Source organism: Phycodurus eques, chromosome 10 (assembly GCF_024500275.1).
Source record: "Phycodurus eques isolate BA_2022a chromosome 10, UOR_Pequ_1.1, whole genome shotgun sequence".
NCBI lineage: Eukaryota > Metazoa > Chordata > Actinopteri > Syngnathiformes > Syngnathidae > Phycodurus > Phycodurus eques.
The window spans coordinates 15,309,291-15,328,636 of record NC_084534.1 but is presented as its reverse complement, the minus strand read 5'-3'; the positions used below and the strand labels follow the sequence as shown (position 1 = coordinate 15,328,636).

The window sequence follows — 19,346 nt, the reverse complement described above, 5'->3', positions numbered from 1 at the left end:
TAGAATCTTCCATTAACCTTGCATGCATGTTTTTGGGATGTGGGAGGAAACCGGAGTGCCTGGAGAAAACCCACGCAGGCACAGGGAGAACATGCAAACTCCACACAGGCGGGGCCGGGAATTGAACCCCTGTCCTCAGAACTGTGAGGCAGACGCTCTAACCAGTCCCTCACTGTGCCACCAGCTTGCAAGTCAAAGCAAAAAAAAAAATCATCCAAACGGCAGCTCGTCGAGTGACTTCTATCTCAGTGCACCACTATATGTGCAAATGTATTTTCTTTTTTTCCGTTTGAATCACAATTTAACAGTTCCCACTCACCACAGAATGTTAATAGTAGCGTCCAAACTTTCTCTACATAATATCTTACGTCATTCTCCATTAACCAGTTTACTAACTACAAATAAAAATCACAAATATTTTATTTTATTTTTATTTTTTTTCTGTTAGTGTGGTTTGACCCCTGTCTAAGAAATAAAAATGGTAGGGTATTGTCATCTTAATTCATCCTTTGTGTACCAGGTTAAGATTAGTGCGATTATGGTGGTTTATATTGACATATGTAGTGCCTTTAATGAAAACTTTTATACCGCACTAGGCGTTAACTAGCTGTTAGGAGGACAGCGATCTGTTTTTGGTGTTTGGGTGTGGCTTCATAACAAAGGCCATTCATTGACATCTACTACCTCGTTCTTTTCAGAGCATACGCTGACGATTGCAGAAACAGCCACTTGCCACAATGTGGTTGGACAAACACACATGGCGCTCTGTGATTTTATTCAACTTTTGTTTGTTTGGAAGGACTGTGCTCCAGAAGACAATTCAAGTTTAAACTGTGACACTCATCAACCCAAACCACACTTAGCTAGTCTTACTCCATATGACACTCCCTCTTAAGCATCTGGTCAACGCGTCACATCAGAAACAACCCAAGCAAGGGCAGAGTGGGGGGGAAAAAAGTGTTTGTCTTAAATTCCAAATGCCGCCAAAGCTTGCAGACAAGAAGGCAGAGTATTTAACACATATAGCTTGTACACTGTTTCATTGTAAATAAAGGTGAAGGCGTGCGTGCGTGTGTGTGTGTGTGTGTGTGTGTGTCCGCGTGTGTGTGAATGGGGGAACAATCTGAAATGTGCTGGCTGGCTTGACTCTTAGCAGCACATGACCCCGTAAGGAGATTTCAAGGCGCTGTGTGTGTGCTGATCAGAACACGGTGCAGGCTGTGCAGGGAGGGGAGCAGGTCTATCCTGGAGGCTTAGCGACAGCTCTGAGATCAGCCCTCTCGTCCACAGTGTGTCTGCTGAACCGATATCAGCTTCGTTTCAAGGATTCTCAGCTGGGGAGCTCTTAGGTCTCAGAAATTAAAGTTCTGCCTTTACTTGCTTGTAAATACAATATTGACATTTTGGGGCTTTGGACTTCATATCCCCCTGAAATGTGCAATCTTTTTGCAAGGAAATCTGCACCTTATCAGCACCAAGGAGCCTATGCATTTGGTTAACGTTGAGCTCTTGTCAACATTTTACTTGATTTGTAAGTGATTAAAGCATGAATATTTTTGTTAACAAAAGTGTGGGGGATCGCTGAAGCGGAACAGTTTGGTTTGGGGGGGGAAATCTCCAGTTTTGGAGATCTACACTCTACTTATGAAGAAAAAAAAACATTTTGTATATCTGTTTCATTCCTTTCAGTACTATAGCGCATGTCTCATTCCTTTTATTTAATAGAAGCAGTAATATTGTTGACAGTGGAGCTATATTACAAACAAATGAATGTACTCATGCTACTGATACAACTGTTCCTTTGTGTACAGACTATAAAAATAAAACAAGAGTGCAAGAATTCAATTATGCAATGCAATATTTATACATATTTCATCTTCAAGCAAGACCTAATGTTATACGTTGCTCTCTTTGCATTGCAGCTCTTCATCCTGTTTCAATATTATGTGTTTTCGTAGCACACAATGAAATTGAAGTGATTGCAAACTGCAGGTTACACAAGACTGAAGGAGAAACTGAGACTTTCATGCAGAGAAAGACGAGAGAGAGTGATGAAGTCACATCTGGACAAGCCATCTGTGGCGTACCGAGGTCATGAGTCACTCCAGCCGAACGTGCATCATTTCCTGTATGTTCACTCCAGCCTTTGGTTTCTGCTGTCTCCTTCGCAAGAGGACTGTAAACAAAAACCTCCGAGTCTGTTGCCCGTTCAGAAGGTCAAGAGGCACTGACACTAAATGTGCTTTCTGGTTCACAACCCTCAGATGCCCCCAGACATGACATCGCTGAATCGTACTAAACAACTTCTGTTTCTCTCTTCTCGTGTTGTGTATCAAATGAGCAGTGGAGAGGTTAAAATTAGATGCCTTTTGCTCTCATGCCAGAGGTTCGTTCTGTTTTTGATCACTTATTATTTGTCATATTTATTCACAAATATGGGATTAATTATGAACAAATTCAAGCAGACTCTCGAATGCTATACCACTAATACGATCCCAAGCTTAGGATTCATATTATTATTATTTGAACTTGGTTTTCAGGATGTGAAATAGCATTTAATTACTTCCTTATTTGAACAACATCAGGGAGCAGCTGGTATTTCCTCATACTTCTGATCCTAACTCATAAGTTGTCACATAAGAGCAATAGTGATCATCATTGATATTTCACTGATCTTATTTTTATTACAGTATAATGTGAAAATGTGTGTTTAAACTGCACCAAGCAGTGACTAATACTGTTAAAACTAAATATATAGATGAGAGTAAATGACAGATTTTCAAATTTTCTTTTCAACCCATTTCACAGTTTCTTTTGTTAATTGAACACAAAAACGATTGTTTGGTCGAGCATTTATTTAAAAAAAAAAATTCTTTGGGTTGAATAGGTTGCACAAACAAATTGTCATTTTTAAAATAAATTTGAAAAAATCTGACTCCAAATGGTTACTAGCCAGTGTCTGCAGCAAAAATACCAAATGTGAAAATGGTAGTAAAATTGTCGGTTGGATAAATTAACTGAATAGAAACTAGCCAGAGAAAAGTAATGTAAACTTGTGGATTCAGAAGTACTAACATTTGAATTCATACATGTGTATGTGTATATGTACACATACTGTACACATGCATGCATCTAAAATGTTAACAATATGTCAACAATGTATGTTAAGAATATATAAAGCTTGTTAAAAGTTAACAGTAGTTTATCTGTAAGAAATGCTCAGCATAGTTGGCCTGTTTATGTCTGATATTAAAATCCTAGCAGTAGCAGCAGTGGCACATGGCAGGCAGACTATGCACAATTAAATCAGACTTTAAACTTCTGATCTTATTAATCACACAGGCTGATTTCCGATTCCTATTGGGTGGATTCCAGAAATGAATCTGGCAGAAAATTGATCTTGTAGACGGAGCACTGCAGGTTTTATTTTAAAATCCTGCTCTGTATGTATTATTCATGCCCAAGCTTCCTTAATGCCTGACCTGCATGCATAATCACGTCACAGAATTACACAGTACTTTCCTAAAAATATTATAGAATTAGCTAAAGGAATCATGGATTCCAACCTGTTCGTTTGTATGCAGTACAAAAGAAATAGCGTGATTGTTTTTCTCAGGGGATCTACTGTAATTATCTTATTCTTTCAATATGAATACATGATAATTGTGAAATATATGTGAAACATGACATATGGTTACCTATTTTAATGTATAATTAAGAATTGTACTACGCAGATCAGTAATTATCTGGTTGTTGCAAGTGGCAGGATGGTAGCATGCGGTTAGCAAATCTTCCTCACAGATCTGAGGTTTGAGATTCACCGGGTACGTTTCCAGCCACATTTCAAAAATACGCATGTGAGGTTAACTAAACACTCTAAATCGCTCATGGGTGTGAATGTGAGTGGGAATTGTTGCTTGTCTATCTGCCCACTCACTGACTGGCAACCAGTGCAGTGTGAACCACTCCTCTTGCCCAAAGTTAGTTGGGATAGGCTCCTGCTCAACCCCGATCCTGAGGTCAAACGGTATTTTAAAAAAATGGATCGATGGAGGAAGTGTTTTAGTAACTGCTGCATGTGGCTTCCACAACTAGAACAGGAAAAATAAAAATTCACTTTGTTTTGTTGTATTTGTGATAGTAATAGATTGAGCTTCTCTGGAGAGACCTGAAAATCGCTGTCCACCAACATTCACCATCCAACATGACAGAAGTGGAGAGGATCCGCAAGGTATAGCAGACGATCCCCAAATCCAGGTGTGAAAAACCCAAAAAGACTCATGGCTGTATTAGCTCAGAGGGGTGCTTCTACTAAATACTGAGCAAATAGTCTGAATACTTATGGCTGTGTGATATTTCAGTTTTTCTTTTTTAATATATCTGAAAACAATTCAATTCCATGTTTTTCTGTCAATATGGGGTGCTGTGTGTACATTAATGAGGAAAACATTTTTACAAAATTAATTTAAAAATTTTTTGGGGTTGAACCTGTCCTGTTTAGCCGCATGACCTTGCAGAATGGTGGATCTGTATGACATTTGTGCTGGAACAGTTTTGCTGTGCAACAGGGGTGTTTGAAATAATCCCTCTGCTTATTTTTCAATTTTTAATTGTTCTGATGTTTGAGCACAAGTAACATTACAACAGTCAAATTGTGTTCTTATTTGTGGATGGGGGACACACCAAGTGAGGACATGCAATAACTAACCAAGTGAACAAGATAAGAGAGGACAGAAAAGGGCAGGACAGGATATGGGAAATGAGCAAGGTAGTGCTACTGACGAGTGGTGCGGTGGGATTGTTCTTCAGTGTCTAAACACCTGTAAGAACTGGTGAGTTGAATGTTTGTATAACCTGTGTTGATATGAGTGGTCCCAGCACAAGCAATTAAAGCCTATAGCGTGTCTATGGAACCTATGAGTGAATGAACCATATATCACATGCATGTTACTCAACTGGTGTATGGAGTTGCTGAGCCAGCACATTGACGAAGTGTGGGCCCGGCGCCCTCCACCTGCAAGGGGGGGTGGGGGGGGGGGCAAGCCAGCAAGGCTGTCCAGCAGGGGACCCAACCAGGGGACGCCACCGACGCCCAGGACCCAGGGAGGTCCCGAGCCCAACCGAAGCGCCCGGCCCGTCCCAAAAGGAGGGGCACGGGCAACGGACCACCACTCCCAACCCCCCAACCCTTGTCCCCCCCCTCCCCGCCACACCCCCACAGAGGGGTGTGAGGTCACGTGTTGGAGTTTTTTGTTTCAAAATTTAACACCAATACCTTCCTTTTTACCGCAAAACAAATATCGGCTCCAATTATCGGTTACCGGCCTCCTTGTCTACTAATAATCGGTATTGGGCCTGAAAAAAACTTCATTGGTCTATCACTAACATTTGAGGCAACCACCTTTTCTGTAATACTGCACACTGCATTTAGAGAGCTGCAAGATACTATTGCGGACTCTGATCTCACTAATTTAAATACTTGCTGTCCTGTAAAAGCAAGATAATTGTGATTTATGAGTGTAGATGCACACTGATGGAGTGTACTCACGATGCAAGCTGAGAGAGATGTTGATGACTCTCTCCTCAGTGAAGCTCTTAAGATTGGGAATCTTGGCACATTTGAGATGCGTGGATGAGGGGGATTCTCCCACATGGATCCAGCAGACCATTTCCTGAGCATACAGGAAGTCCATGGCTGTGGTTTGTTTGGTGATGGTTGACAACAGGCTGTGGACTGTGGTGCCGCTCAGAGAGGTGGCTTGAATGTTCTGGGAGTTGGCGATCAATAGCACAGGCAGACGATCCACTGGGACTGGGCAGAACAAACATAAACACGGGAACATGAAAGGAATATTCATACCGTCTGGGCCAAAGTGCTGCTGTCAGCGACATTTTACCATTCTTGGCCTTGCAGGAGCGGTTGTCTGGCTGTGGCAAGTAGCCCTCCACACAGGAGCAAGAATAGGAGCCTTCAGTGTTGGTACAGGACTGACTGCACGTCCCATACACATTGCACTCATCAAAATCTGACAACACACACACACACACACATTTGAATCCACTTATTAACATTAAATATATTTTACACAGCATACTCTATATTCACACATACGCCGCGTTTGAGCCAGCTCTCGTGTCTTGTATGCGGTGTACTGCAGGTATACACTGTGTTCCAGAGCCTAATACCCCAAGTCATATTTGAACAGTTTTGGAAAACGAGAAAAAACTAAATTTTTCACAAGCGCATTGGTATTTTTATTATAAGTAAGCAAGCAATTATGTTAAGAGGATGTTGTTCAATTTCAAAAGCAGATGCAATTTACAGTGAATATTATTGTGCACAACACTAAAAAAACACATTGTGAAGAACTCATAATTATCTTTATAGAAAAACAAATACTATTTCAACCAAAAACAACATCTTTACCCATCAAGTTATATGTTAACAAAGGAGCTAATTTTTGATATGACCTTAGCAACTCTCTCATCCATTCGGATTGTAAGTCCATTAATAGTTTTTGCTTCGAGCGCATTTAAAAATGCAAGAACAGCCCCCCTGAGTTGCTGTTCGGAGGTCCAGCATACTGTTGTCCACCCTCATTGATCTTCCTCTTAAAGGTGCTCCACAGATTCTCAATAGGGTTGAGGTCTGGGGACAATGGCGGCCACACCGTGAACCTTTATCTTTATACACAGGTCATTATGATACTGTACCTTCAGGCATCTCACTCCCCATTCTTCCGGCAGAAAAGAAAAGATCACCCTGCTACCGTATGCTGACGTTCAAGCCTTGTTAGGACATGGTGGCCATTCATCTGGACTTTAGTAGTAGTATAGTAGCACAGTGTGAAAACGTTTTGAAGGTATGTCTTCATGTATTTCTGAGCCCAAAAGTTTCTCCTTGTGAGCAGTGGTTATGGGTGGCCGAAATACAGCTTAATGCATGACGGCAAGCCTTTGGAGGATCCTGCATCGAGAGGTTCTTAGGACGCCAGTCACCAGCAGCAAGCAAATAACTGTTTGCTCCTCATCAGTGGCTTTTCAACAGCTGCACTCCTTCATCGCCTTCAGCTGAATGAAACCATTTCATAAGAATTGCTTGAAATAGTTTTCTTGAAAAGTGCAGTGTTTTCATTCCTTTCGCAAGGAACTGGACTATTTCACACATTTTATTAGCAGAATGATTTTTTTCACCATATCTGCTTAAATCTATGACTTTTTTAATAATATGAAACAACAACGTGAAGTAATTTTCCTTTAATTAGGCTTAGCTGGGAAACTAATGATCATACCTGTCTGAGAAATATGTGATCTATAGAGATAGGAGAAACACCATATGCAAAAACTTGCCCAGAAAAACCATTCCATTGATTTAAAAACATTTATTTAACTTAAATCCAATATGGATGATAATTTGGAATACAGTTTACAGTACCACAATGTACAAGTAGCACATACTGTATATTCCACTTGGTTTCCAGAAATTCGAATAAACTGTACCTATAACTCACCTTTGCATGTGTTTCTATCTGAGCTGATCTCAAAACCACTTTTACAGTAACAAACAGGTCCTGATGGAGTCACTGCACAATTATCCTGACACCCCATGAGTGAGCAGTTGGATATAAACTCTGTGGAGGGAGAAAAAGGGGAAGGGAAGACATTTAATTTGACACAGTAACAATTGTGGAACAATTGCAAAGAGATACACTATACCATAGCAGGACGTATAATTTGTGTGAAGACGAAAGTAATTACTGCATTAGTGGTGGTGATAGAAAGAGGATTTGTGCATCAATTTGAGAAAGAATCCACTGAATGTACTGCAACTCATTCCGCTGGGAACTGGAACACTTTAAGCTGCCAATATACACATTCTGAGGAATATTTACAAGTCAGCATGTGTGCTGCAGTACATGGTGTGTGTTTGTGGACTTAGCTAAGCATGTGGCCATGGTTCTTCTAGTGACAGTGCAGTCATTGCAAATAATAGGTTTAAGAATAAAAGATCCAGAGTCAGCTCAGTAACTCACTACGACTTAAAATGCTATCCGTGAATAAAACGTTTTCAAGCAGATTGAATTGCACTAACAAGTTTCACATTTTCAATTGGTCCTCAGTTAAACAGCGCATTATTTGACTAAGAAGCAGAGAAATGTTAAAAAATACACAAAAACAGCACAAGGCAGTCATGGGAGAAATCAGTCAGTAACAAAATATTAATGTCTCTGCTCTTCAGAACAATAAATGTTTTCCAGTATACCGTGCTTTTTTTTTATTGTCATTATTACTTTTTAAAATGTTTGTTTTTGTCCAGGTTGACTGTTGTTTTTGGTCACAGCACTCCAGCAGAATCCGCCCTAAAGGACCTCGAATTCGGACATCCACCCATATAATGGGGAACAGAGTATTGCATGCCTATGCATATGACAATGTCTGTTTCATCTGCGTCTCATATAAAAAAACGCATGCCACTTCATTGTTCCAAAAAGTCAGTTTATGGTTTCTTATGTATTTTTATTCTACTTATCTAATTTTTTTTCTTTAACAAAACAAAAAAATGGCTATTGTAACGCCTGAATTTTCCCACAGGGAATCATTGAAGGATAATCTTATTGCTTTATATTTGTGATTTTAGTTTTTGTGTTATTGTTTCATCGTTTGTTTTATGGCTTATGTTTTTATTATAGATTTTCTTTTTTAGGGAACAGACTATTTGACAATTTAGGGTTCCACTGTAATTCAGTTTGAGCTAACAATTTGAGAGGAATGAGGTGTTTTTTTACTCGAGTTTCACAACCAACCATTTCTCGTCCAAACTTAACAGTAGGAATAAGAAAGATAACTACGGAAAACAAAACCAGTCATAATGATGAAGCCATGCACAGATTTAAAAGTGATGCATCAAATGCAGGAACATAAACATGTTCCAATTACAGCTTCCTGTCTGCTGACCATCTCAAGATAGAATAAAAAATATAAATCACAGTGACTCATTTCTCTTGTCTCTCTCTCACACACACACACACATATATAAAAACATAAATACATGAACACACACTCACACACACCGCAGTCTAATCTACCAGTCACAAGTGATTCAGTTTGCCCAGAAACAAAACTCCCATCAACATGCAAACTGTTGCAGCAATAGAGGGTGGAGCCTTGAAAAGAATTGCTTCTAAAAGGAACAATTTTACAACAACTAATCTGTTCCATAATAACGCAACTCATTTGTTTTCCTTCTTTTAGCAGTCATCCGGGTAAATGTAGCTGATGTGATCTCAGTGGAAAAAAGAAAAAAGTCTGATAGGTGACTTTGCTAAAATGCACTGCGGCCGATTCCGATGCAATACAGCAAATCAGAGAAACGGAGAACAAGCCTTATGCAAGTCTTTGTGCGAGCTTCAGGAGCTTGCAGGCACATCCGCAGTTTAAATTACAGACATGCCCGGAATTTTCCAAAACAAGTGTGAGCACTCAACAACTCAATTTAGTAAAGCAGCACGGGCAGCAAAGTAAACAACCTCTGATGCATACCACAAAATAGTTCCTTTAAAGAAAATGCAAAAATGCTCATATACCGACAGCTAACATTAATCTAATGATTATGTTTAAATTGCCAGAGCGCTACTTTGTATTGAAAATATAATGTCTCCATCTTAATATTTTTTTTCATCTACTCAACAGAAAATGATAAATACTGAATTTCACTTGGTGTGAATGTGAGTGCGAATGGTTATTTGTTTGTATGTGCTCTGCTATTGGTTGGCAACCAGTTCAGGGTGTACCCCGCCTCCTGCCCGATGACAGCTGGGATAGGCTCCAGCACGCCCGCGACCCTAGTGAGGAGAAGCGGCTCAGAAAATGGATGGATGGATGAATTTCACTTTATCACAAATTGCCTTCTTATTCAAAATAGATAAAACATGCCAATCACGTTCTGCTTTTCTTAACACATGCATTCATAATTATGTATTCAAAATGTTTAAATCATGCTCTATTTACATTTGTTTTCCAAGGCATCATCATGAATAAAAGCTTTGCTCAATTGTTTTTTTTCCCTTTGTGCTCCATGTACCAATTCTATCAAATTAAAACTGGTCATTATTGCCGGTGCAGCGCATTTTTCTAATGAGCAAAAAGCTACCTCATTAAAACAATTTATCTAAATCATTTACAGCCATTGTAAAATGAACAATATTCTAAATACTCTCCTACCAATCTTACAATAATTCATCTGTGCTGTACTTGTGTTTATGTACATGCCGCATCTTCTCATTCCTGCAGCTTGCTTCTTAAGCTGTCCTACAGGTGGCCGTGATGGACTTATTTTTTTTAAAAAGCAGGACTGATTGTTTTCATTCTGACCCAAATTGTGCATAAATCTATGGAAAACTAGGGGTGCCATGCTGGTGAAAAAAGATTAGTCAAGACACTGTATGATAGACTGCTTGCTCTTATGCCCCACCAGGCTCCTCTGTTTAGATTTAGCAATCTAAACAGAAAGATGAAGTGTCATCGCGTGGGGAGGATGAGTGTGACAGGTGAAAGAGATCTTACCTCTGCAGTGCGGTCCCTCGTCCCAGCCGTCGGTACAGTCTGGAACCCCGTTGCACAGTTTGCTCATGTGGATGCAAAGCTCTGTCCCCCCACACTGGTACTCATTAGGTGGGCACTTTAACACGGCACTGTGCGGGCCTGAGGGAAACAAATAAAAATATGGTCAACTTGAAAGGTTATCAGCATCCGGTAATAAGGATTAAATATATATATATATATATATATATATATATATACACACACACCAGGGGTCACAAGGACCACATGAGGAGCCCACAAGCCTGTTCTAAAAATAGCTTGCCAGTCAGTGATGAGACATTGTGATTTCCACCATTTGAAAATGTAAACACTTGAAGAGATTTATAGAACTAAAGTGTTGCGTATTGATATTTATCTGTTTTCTGCCTTGCTAAAGCATTGTTGGTAATTATCATGAAAAATCATGTACATGATCAGTGTCTTCACATAAATAAATATTAATTATTAATAATAACATATATGTCTGTGCGAATTTCAGAAGTTTGTATCAAACTGGTAACCCTTTACATTAATTAGTACCCGATTAATTGAAGAATTCACTGAATTGCAGAATTAATTGCGGATTATACAGTAGTTGTTGAGTAATGCTATTCTGCAGCAAATGAGGTACAATGAGGATTGCACTACATTCATGCGTACCTCCTCTGGGCAGCATGATTCTACTTTATATAAGACTAGCATTAAAACAGGAGTTCAGAACAATTGATAAAGAAGAAACAAGTAATCAATTAAATTATTCTCCATCCTTATTGTGGGGATAAAAATGTGGACAAATACCTCTCCAAATATGCATAGAATGTTTTTGCTGACATATATTACATACACTACCGAATGTAATAATCGCAAAATCAAATCAAATATCCAGTAATTTCAAATTCATAAATATTGAGTACATTGTCTGATTACACATTTCCACTTTTAATTTCAGTTATGAGAGCTGTTCATTAATTATATTAGTTACACAGGGATTACAGGGAAAATTGCCTCACCGAGCACTGTACACCATCCATTTTGATTGAAAAGAAGAGCTTTATAATTACAAATATATTAAGATTAAAAATATTAACATTATTAGATTATTAAAACACAAAATGTGAGTATGTTCCAAACAGGGTCCTTTGTTCTCCAAACAAAAATCCACCTAAACCTCTTTGACTGTTTCAATATAAACAATTGTATTGGATCTCATTAGATTGTGCTGGTACCTATATACCAGTATATTTATGTTCCCACATAACCATTCAACTTAATGTTAGTTGAACTTCTTAAACTGTTAATGTAATTAGTTATACTACTTCCAAACACATTTTAGTGTGGCCCTCCATTAATTTAAGTCACTGCTTGGGGTGGCAACAGAGGTCAGTCATATCCGGCAGAAACCAGCATTTTCCCCAAACTCCAGCAAACCTCACACAGTATATCATGAACAGATGCAAGGAGCATCTAACCATCCACTGAGATTGTTTTGTGAACCTCAAACGACCTCCCCATGGATGCGCTACCCCAATTTGGCTCGCCTGCAACTAAAACAAACAGGCTAGCAACGATTAGGCACGTAACAGTGAGCCGGAAGGCTGCTGTCACTTTACAGTATTTAACAACTACAGTGAGTGGAGTCGTCTGGACTCTTTAAGCATTATACCCACACACCTTTCACAGACCGCGCTATGGTCAAACACAATCAGCTCATGGACGTTGGTCGACCACCAATAGGTTTGGATTCTGAAATTACTGTCCCCATTGGAAGTAATAAAAGACTTTAATTAACAGTACAACAACCCGCCAGCGTATCTCAAGGACCATCCCCGTTTCCCTTTCAATAAACTGTTCATCAAAACCTCTCAGCCTCCTCCTGCTCTTGGGTCCAGTCTCTATCCAATCGTGACAAAGACCACGGTGCCGAGACCAAGACTTGCCTGAGACCAGAACCCACTGAGACCGCGACAAGATCAAGACTTTCGGGAGTCGATGCCAAGTCGACCAAGAACGAGACGAGCCAAGAACAAGAGGAGACCAGGACTGAAAAACAAAGAGACTGTGACATGACCAAGACCATAAATTATTTTTAAATCATCACAATGTTGAACAGTTAAAGCGCACTCTCTCTTTAATTTAAATTTTCTTTTAAATATATTTGAATGCCAAAAACACAGTGTCCTCAACTTGATGTTTGCAACTTGCTGTTGATGTTGACTAAATTGATGGCAGCATTTGTAAGAAGCCATATGTGTTTTCATGCGAGTCGGAGAAGGAAAAGCTGTAGTCGGTGATGAGTGCTGCCAACGGTACAAAAAAAATATAGCTAATTTAGTTGACTAGGCATAAGATACAGCCAAATAATAATACATGTCTGTTGAATGAAAGCAATTTAAGGTGGAATTAAAACCTCTTCCCAGAAATATTCATCTCAGAAAGACAAAATTAGATTGGCTGGTGTTGCTTACAGTTAACGTTAGTTTACCTGTGTGTATGCTTTCTTTCGTGTTCCCAGATAAAGTTTGACGCGGTCCCTGCCGTTTCAGTAAGTTGAAGACTCCAGAATTTGCACACCAGAGAGTTTTTATTTTGCTTGAAAATCCAAAGTCAGGCCAGTCCAAGACCGGAACAAGACTAAGATTTTTGGGAGTCAAGTCCGAAGCAATATATGGTCTTGAAACCGGTCTAAACAGGGTTTAGTGTACAGGCAATTTTGAAGACAGTGGACAAATGTTATTGGACATCGCTGGAGTCTTACTGATTTGATTTGATTTGATTTGATTTGATTTGATTTGAGCAGCCATGGTCAAGTGGATAAGATTGCCACCTGCAACCATGGAGATCCCTGGATCCCTGGCAGAATAATTTGGCCCAAAAAAATATGAAAAAAAAAAAAAAAAAAAAATATGTCAAAAAAAATATGTCAGCCATGTCAAGTGTGGACAGACGGAGCTAGACAGGATGCAGCAATGGGCCAGTCACCAACAGTCCCTAAACCACGGCTGTGGTGTCCTTGAGTAAGACACCGATACCCTGAACTGCTATCTGGGCTCTAAAGTAGCACCCTGCTCCAGTTTTTGCCACCAAATGTGTGTTTGTTGCACTCACTACTTGGATGGATTAAATGCGGAAAACCATCCATCCATCCATCCATCCATTTTCCGAACCGCTTATCCTCACTATGGTCGCGGGCGTGCTGGAGCTTATACCAGCTGACTGGGCGAGAGGCGGGGTACACCCTGAACTGGTCGCCAGCCAATCACGGAGCACATATAAACAAACCATTCACACTCACATTCACACCTACAGGCAGTTTAGTCTTCAATTAACCCACCGTGCATGTTTTTGGGATGTGGGAGGAAACCGGAGTACCCGGAGAAAACCCACACAGGCACGTGGAGAACATGCAAACTCCACACAGGTGAGACCAGATTTGAACCCGGGTCCTCAGAACTGTGAGGCAGATATGCTAACCAGTCATCCACCGTGCCACTAAATGCGGAAGACAAATTTTGTAACTACGGTATGTATTTATTTCTGACCATAAATTTGATTGCTCTTCTTCTTTTAGAATCCGAATTTGTGTACTTCTTGAAACTTCCTGTGTATATTCTTATGTGTTGTCATGCGTGACAGAGGTCTGAAATCGGAAGTTTTGTGTGACCCTAGAGGAGTTTTTTTTTTCCCCCCCTCTAAATTTTTGGTCCACCTCAGCAGAGCTCCACTATATAAGGTTGCAGTGAGACTCTAATTCTGTCCTGGGCATGAGGGTTTCCCACAGCATTAATGATAAAGTGATGAGCCTCTACAATATTCTAGGCAGTCAGGATAATTTAATATTTTATGAGACAATCAAGTAACTAAAATAATAATGAGATGAGAAGTGTTGCATGTGAAAATGGATTAAGATGATGTGTTGTGTTGTATGTCTGTTGCTATATTTTATCAAACCAGTATTTTTGGTCTCTAAAAAAAAACGTGATCAAATAGAATATTTGAAAGGGTTCAAAATGGTTCAAGACAAATCCATTGCCCCTCTACTTATTTTTGTTCAAGTTCTTTCACTTTGTTTTCTCTCTTTAAGGATCTACTGTACTCTGCAGAGTGACCACAAGGCCGACATGCACAATCCCACTGTGACCATGAAGGAAAAATAGCAGAACTACAAACACACTATTATCCGGGCCAAATGAGCCCCTTCAATGCATCTACAGCATGTACACATCCACACAGAGACTAAACACCCACAGTAAGCATGCCAGTGCAGTGGCATGCAGGCCTGCATGGTGGTGTTTGCTGAGAGATATCTTTGGGATCACCGAGGGAGAAAATATATCTCGGGTAAACACCAGTCTAGGCAGACCTTCTCAAATTCCTCAGAAGGCGTTAGGTCTTTGCAGCTTGAACTCAAGAAACAAGTGAAGAGACTGCCACAATCAAAGTGTAGACGCCTTTTCAACCAAATGATTCTGAACTGAACCTTTTGTTCCCTTGATGAGGTTTTGGTCCTTTGTGACTCTGACCAGTATTTCATCCACAAAAGGACAAATGACTCAGCAAGAAGTCTGTCCTGTTGCCCACAATTTTGTGCAGCCTCTCCCAACGGCTGTCACACATTTTCCAAGTGTGGCTGTGTGACATGACTGATGAACAAAACAAAGACAGAAATTGTTGTTGTTTTTCTTTCGAAGTAGGAATCATCATAGCAACTAATCTACTATATGAATCATGCTCGCTAACTGCTTTGCAAAACTGGGAAAAAGCAAACTTTCCAAATATATTGTAACTGTAATACAGTAATAAAAGTAAAAGGAAATACACTACAGTGGACCCCTGTTCATCATGGGGGTTATGTTCCAGACCTACCTGCAATAGCTGAAAATCAGCAATATAGAGAGACCACACAATTTTTTATATAACCCGCCACAAGCTTTAAACACGTTTAAACTCATTAAAACGTAGCTATGTCAATGCCAAAGCGTGTGCTATCAATACAGATAATACATTTTAAAAAATGCCCCCAAAAATATTTTTACTCCCAGTTCCCTTGTCATAATTGTACAGCGTTATACACAACCATATGCAGCACAATGTATCGGCATCCTTGGTCTTTTGGTTTTCTTGCTATCCACACACATGGAAAGCGCTGACGACTTTGACCCTCCTATCTTAGCGTCTCACACACACACACACAAACGATATACATATAGTATGTTCTTCATCAGTTTCTTAACCAGGAGCTCTGAAAGGCACGTGTACTGGTAGCTAATATATGATGTAACTGTTTTAAAAGACTATTTTTGAATGATACATTTGCTTTATTGTTGTTAAGGTCTATAGAAGTAGGTCGTGACTTAATGCCAACAGAAAAATGTGGATGCTGGTGTGACCAACAGTTGAGAACAAATGGTTTAGAATATCTTCCATTAAAAAATGTGTTATGAAACCAAATTTTGAATGATGGGGCGTAATTTTATTGTAAAAAGTTCCCAAACTAACACCTTTGTTTATAATGACAGCAAGCTGAAAAGGATAAATGTTTGGAAGTGACTTTATAAGGAGCTACATATGAGTAAACAAATGGTGCAATACCAAAAGACGATGGTGGGGGCATGTTAACACAATAGTATCAGGGTCACTAGTGACGTACTCCCCCGTGCTGGTTCTTCTGTCGCTAAGCTGCCGATTTAACACGGAACAACAAAGCCCCCCATTCTGGATTAATACATTTATAAAGAACAGGGAGCCATAATAACAGCAAGCTGCGGTTTTGCCATCAAACAGCTATCCCAAGGCTACTCCTGTTTGGCCAAGGGATTAAATATGAGGGCAAATCAAATACAAGGTGTTAATTTGTAAGTTTGCCGGTGGGCACTTTTTTACATCGAGGAACCAACTGGCCGGATGTTTCCCTTGTTTTTAGCCGTTAAGCTACACTAGCAATTGGGCCAAAAACAAGCTTGGATCAGATGCTGTCACTCAAAAGGACAAGTGCTTACTATGGAGGAAAAACTAAACGCGCACACAGATACCTCATTGTTTTTGCTCAAGTCGATGAATCAGATCAGATTGATGGACTGTAACATGAACTAGTCTGACAAGCAGAAGCATTACATAAGCCCAACTTTTGCTTGCTTGATAAGATGACATTTTCCTAAGTGCTTCAAGAAAGGAAGAAATACCCAAAATGAATAGAAGTTTAAACACAATCAGACAGTTACAATAAAACATTTCGACAAGGTCCAAACCACGGTAAACAAGACTCATCTTTCAGAGGCCACATCGAATAGATTTTTCCTGCCATGTGTTATGTTGAATAAATGTGAGGTCAATTACCAAAGTAAGAAAACAATTGAAGTGATGGAAAAGGAAAGAGAAGGGATAGGGGAGCCTTGCAGGAGCTAATTGAACACCTCATTCATAGGAAGTGGTCCAAAGTCCCACAAGGCACCATTCTTCTGTGGGCTGGCAGCAGTTAGTAAGGCTACAATGAAAATGGCTGTTAATTTAAAGCAAACGCGGCCTTTAATTCAATATTTCTCTGTGGTGGTGAAGCAAGGTTATCTGGCACAAGTGCTCTTGTTTTGAGTCAACTAAAATTTTCCGATGGAAAATCAGAGATTATTGGGAAAGCTGTCACCCAAATGTTAGAAATAAAGTAGTCTCCAAAGTGTAATAAAATCTGTGATGTCGGGAAACACCCAAGTTGTTCTAATTTCAAAATATTTCTTTTCATTTCCATCAATAAAAATTAAAATCATCCCTTCTCGGCTGAAACCATCACGGTCTTTTTTTAACTAAACCAGCTATTTTAAAAGTAGCTATCAACACTCTTAAGTGCATGTAAGTAAAAAGTTGTTAAACACTATTAAATAAAACAAAACTACTCATCCTTTGATGACACCTGATGTACATGTAGCGGTGTACTGGACATCTGTTTGTTAAAATGTACTCATTTGTGTAATTACCATATTTTCACGACCATAAGGCGCACTTAAAAGTCTTAAATTTTCTCCAAAATGGACGGGGCACCTTATAATGCGGCGCGCCTTATTTGTGCACGGAGTTCCAAAATCCTTAAATGTTGTTGTGTGACTTTAATGAGCGCTCCGCTTGACTGACTGGGAGCATTTCCTGCAGACACGCTGCTTATATAGAGGAAGGCGGACGTGACTGAGTACAGCATGCGGACGTAATGGGGGAAGGGTGCACGTGACAGAGGACGGTAAAGACACGCCCCCAGTAGGTATATAGTTCCGGTATGTGCATCGGTTTGGCTAAGGACCCCCAAAAATGGCATCTACGAAGAGACACGCTTACGAAGCACAGTTCAAACTGCAAGCTATTAGTTACGTGGAGGAACATGGGAATCGAGCAGCCGCGAGAGAATTCAAGATCAACGAATCCATGGTTCGCAAGTGGAAGAAGCAGGAAAACGACCTTTGCCAAGTCAAGAAGACGAAGCTGAGGTTCCGCGGGAAAAAAAAATCAAAATGCGGAAACAAGGCGAGGTGGCCCTATTTGGAAGGCCAACTCGAGCAATGGATTAATGAGCAAAGAACAGGGAGAAGCGTCTCTACAGTCACCATTCGACTGAGTGCAATAACTCGGGGCTTGCCATTGTTCCGGGAGGCTTGACGAACCGCTGGACATCCGTGTAACCACCAGGACGTTCAAAGTGAAGTTGTGAGCGGCGTGGGAGCGATGGATGACACAGCTCTACTAAGAGTAGGAGGCAGCGCTGGGGGAGTTACGCTACAATTTGTGAATGGATTGTAGATGCTTGGGCTAACATGTCTGCTTGCAGTGTTCGAGCTTTCATAAAAGCCATCATTTCCATCATTTGTGAGGAGCCGCACGGCAACGAGACTGACTCCGACGAGTACGAGAGGGAACCTGGCGTGTTTGATTGAGAACTTGCCCAGCTGTTCATTTCGGATACAGAAGATGAGGACTTTTATGGATTTGTGGATGAGGATTGATAAAAAAATAAGGTGAGTACATTGTTAAATACTTTAATAAAGTACAACCGCAGTCAGTTTTGTTCCCGCTGCCTTTTTAAAAACCTTGTTTTAGCGTGCATGCATGCTACCGTATGTATTAAGCTAGCGTATGTTTTACTATGCCTGCGCCCAATAATACGGTGCGCCTTATGTATGTGTTAAATACAGAAATAGACCTCGTAACTGAGACTGCGCCTTTTAATACGGTGCGCCCTATGGTCGTGAAAATACGGTAATATTTAATTTTATTGCTCATATTCTACTAAGCATCCAGGATGGAGACAATCTTTCCCGATCGATGGTTAACATCACACTTTTCCTTTTGCCAATACTTGTACCATTCTGTGGTGCCATGAAAAAAAAGTCAAAGAATAAGCAAGACACATTAGTGGAGGAAATGCTTTCAATGCTGGGGTATATTTCCCTCCAAAACTGTGTTCGACTATGGGGATTCCACTGTACCTAGATTCATTGTGCTTGTCCCACAGGTCTCTTGGACTCTTCAAATGTTATATCACTCAAGAAAATTGATTAGCAGGTGATCAATTTACAAAACCTTTTCTCTATCAAAACAAGACATGCTGGATTGCAGACACCTCGCACGCGTAGAGTCATTAAGTCGCTGCACACAGAGGTGGATCACATGCTCCATCGGGCAGTGTGATGGAGTCAGGCCACGCGAAATAAAGCCATTGTTTGATCACATAACTCGGCTGTGGCCCCATACAAATCACGCTGAGCTGCCGTGTTGTAAGCAGTGTCATG

The 19,346-nt window shown here is 40.2% G+C and overlaps 1 protein-coding gene across 1 annotated transcript in view; it reads right to left on the bottom strand.

Annotated features, from left to right (window-relative positions):
- Nucleotides 1-19,346, bottom strand: part of LOC133408569 (low-density lipoprotein receptor-related protein 1-like) — a 127,578-nt gene that overhangs the window by 73,468 nt on the left and 34,764 nt on the right. The window contains 4 exon segments of the mRNA XM_061687619.1: nt 5,549-5,812; nt 5,898-6,026; nt 7,512-7,631; nt 10,564-10,701. Of these exon segments, the coding sequence (XP_061543603.1) occupies nt 5,549-5,812; nt 5,898-6,026; nt 7,512-7,631; nt 10,564-10,701 (651 nt within the window).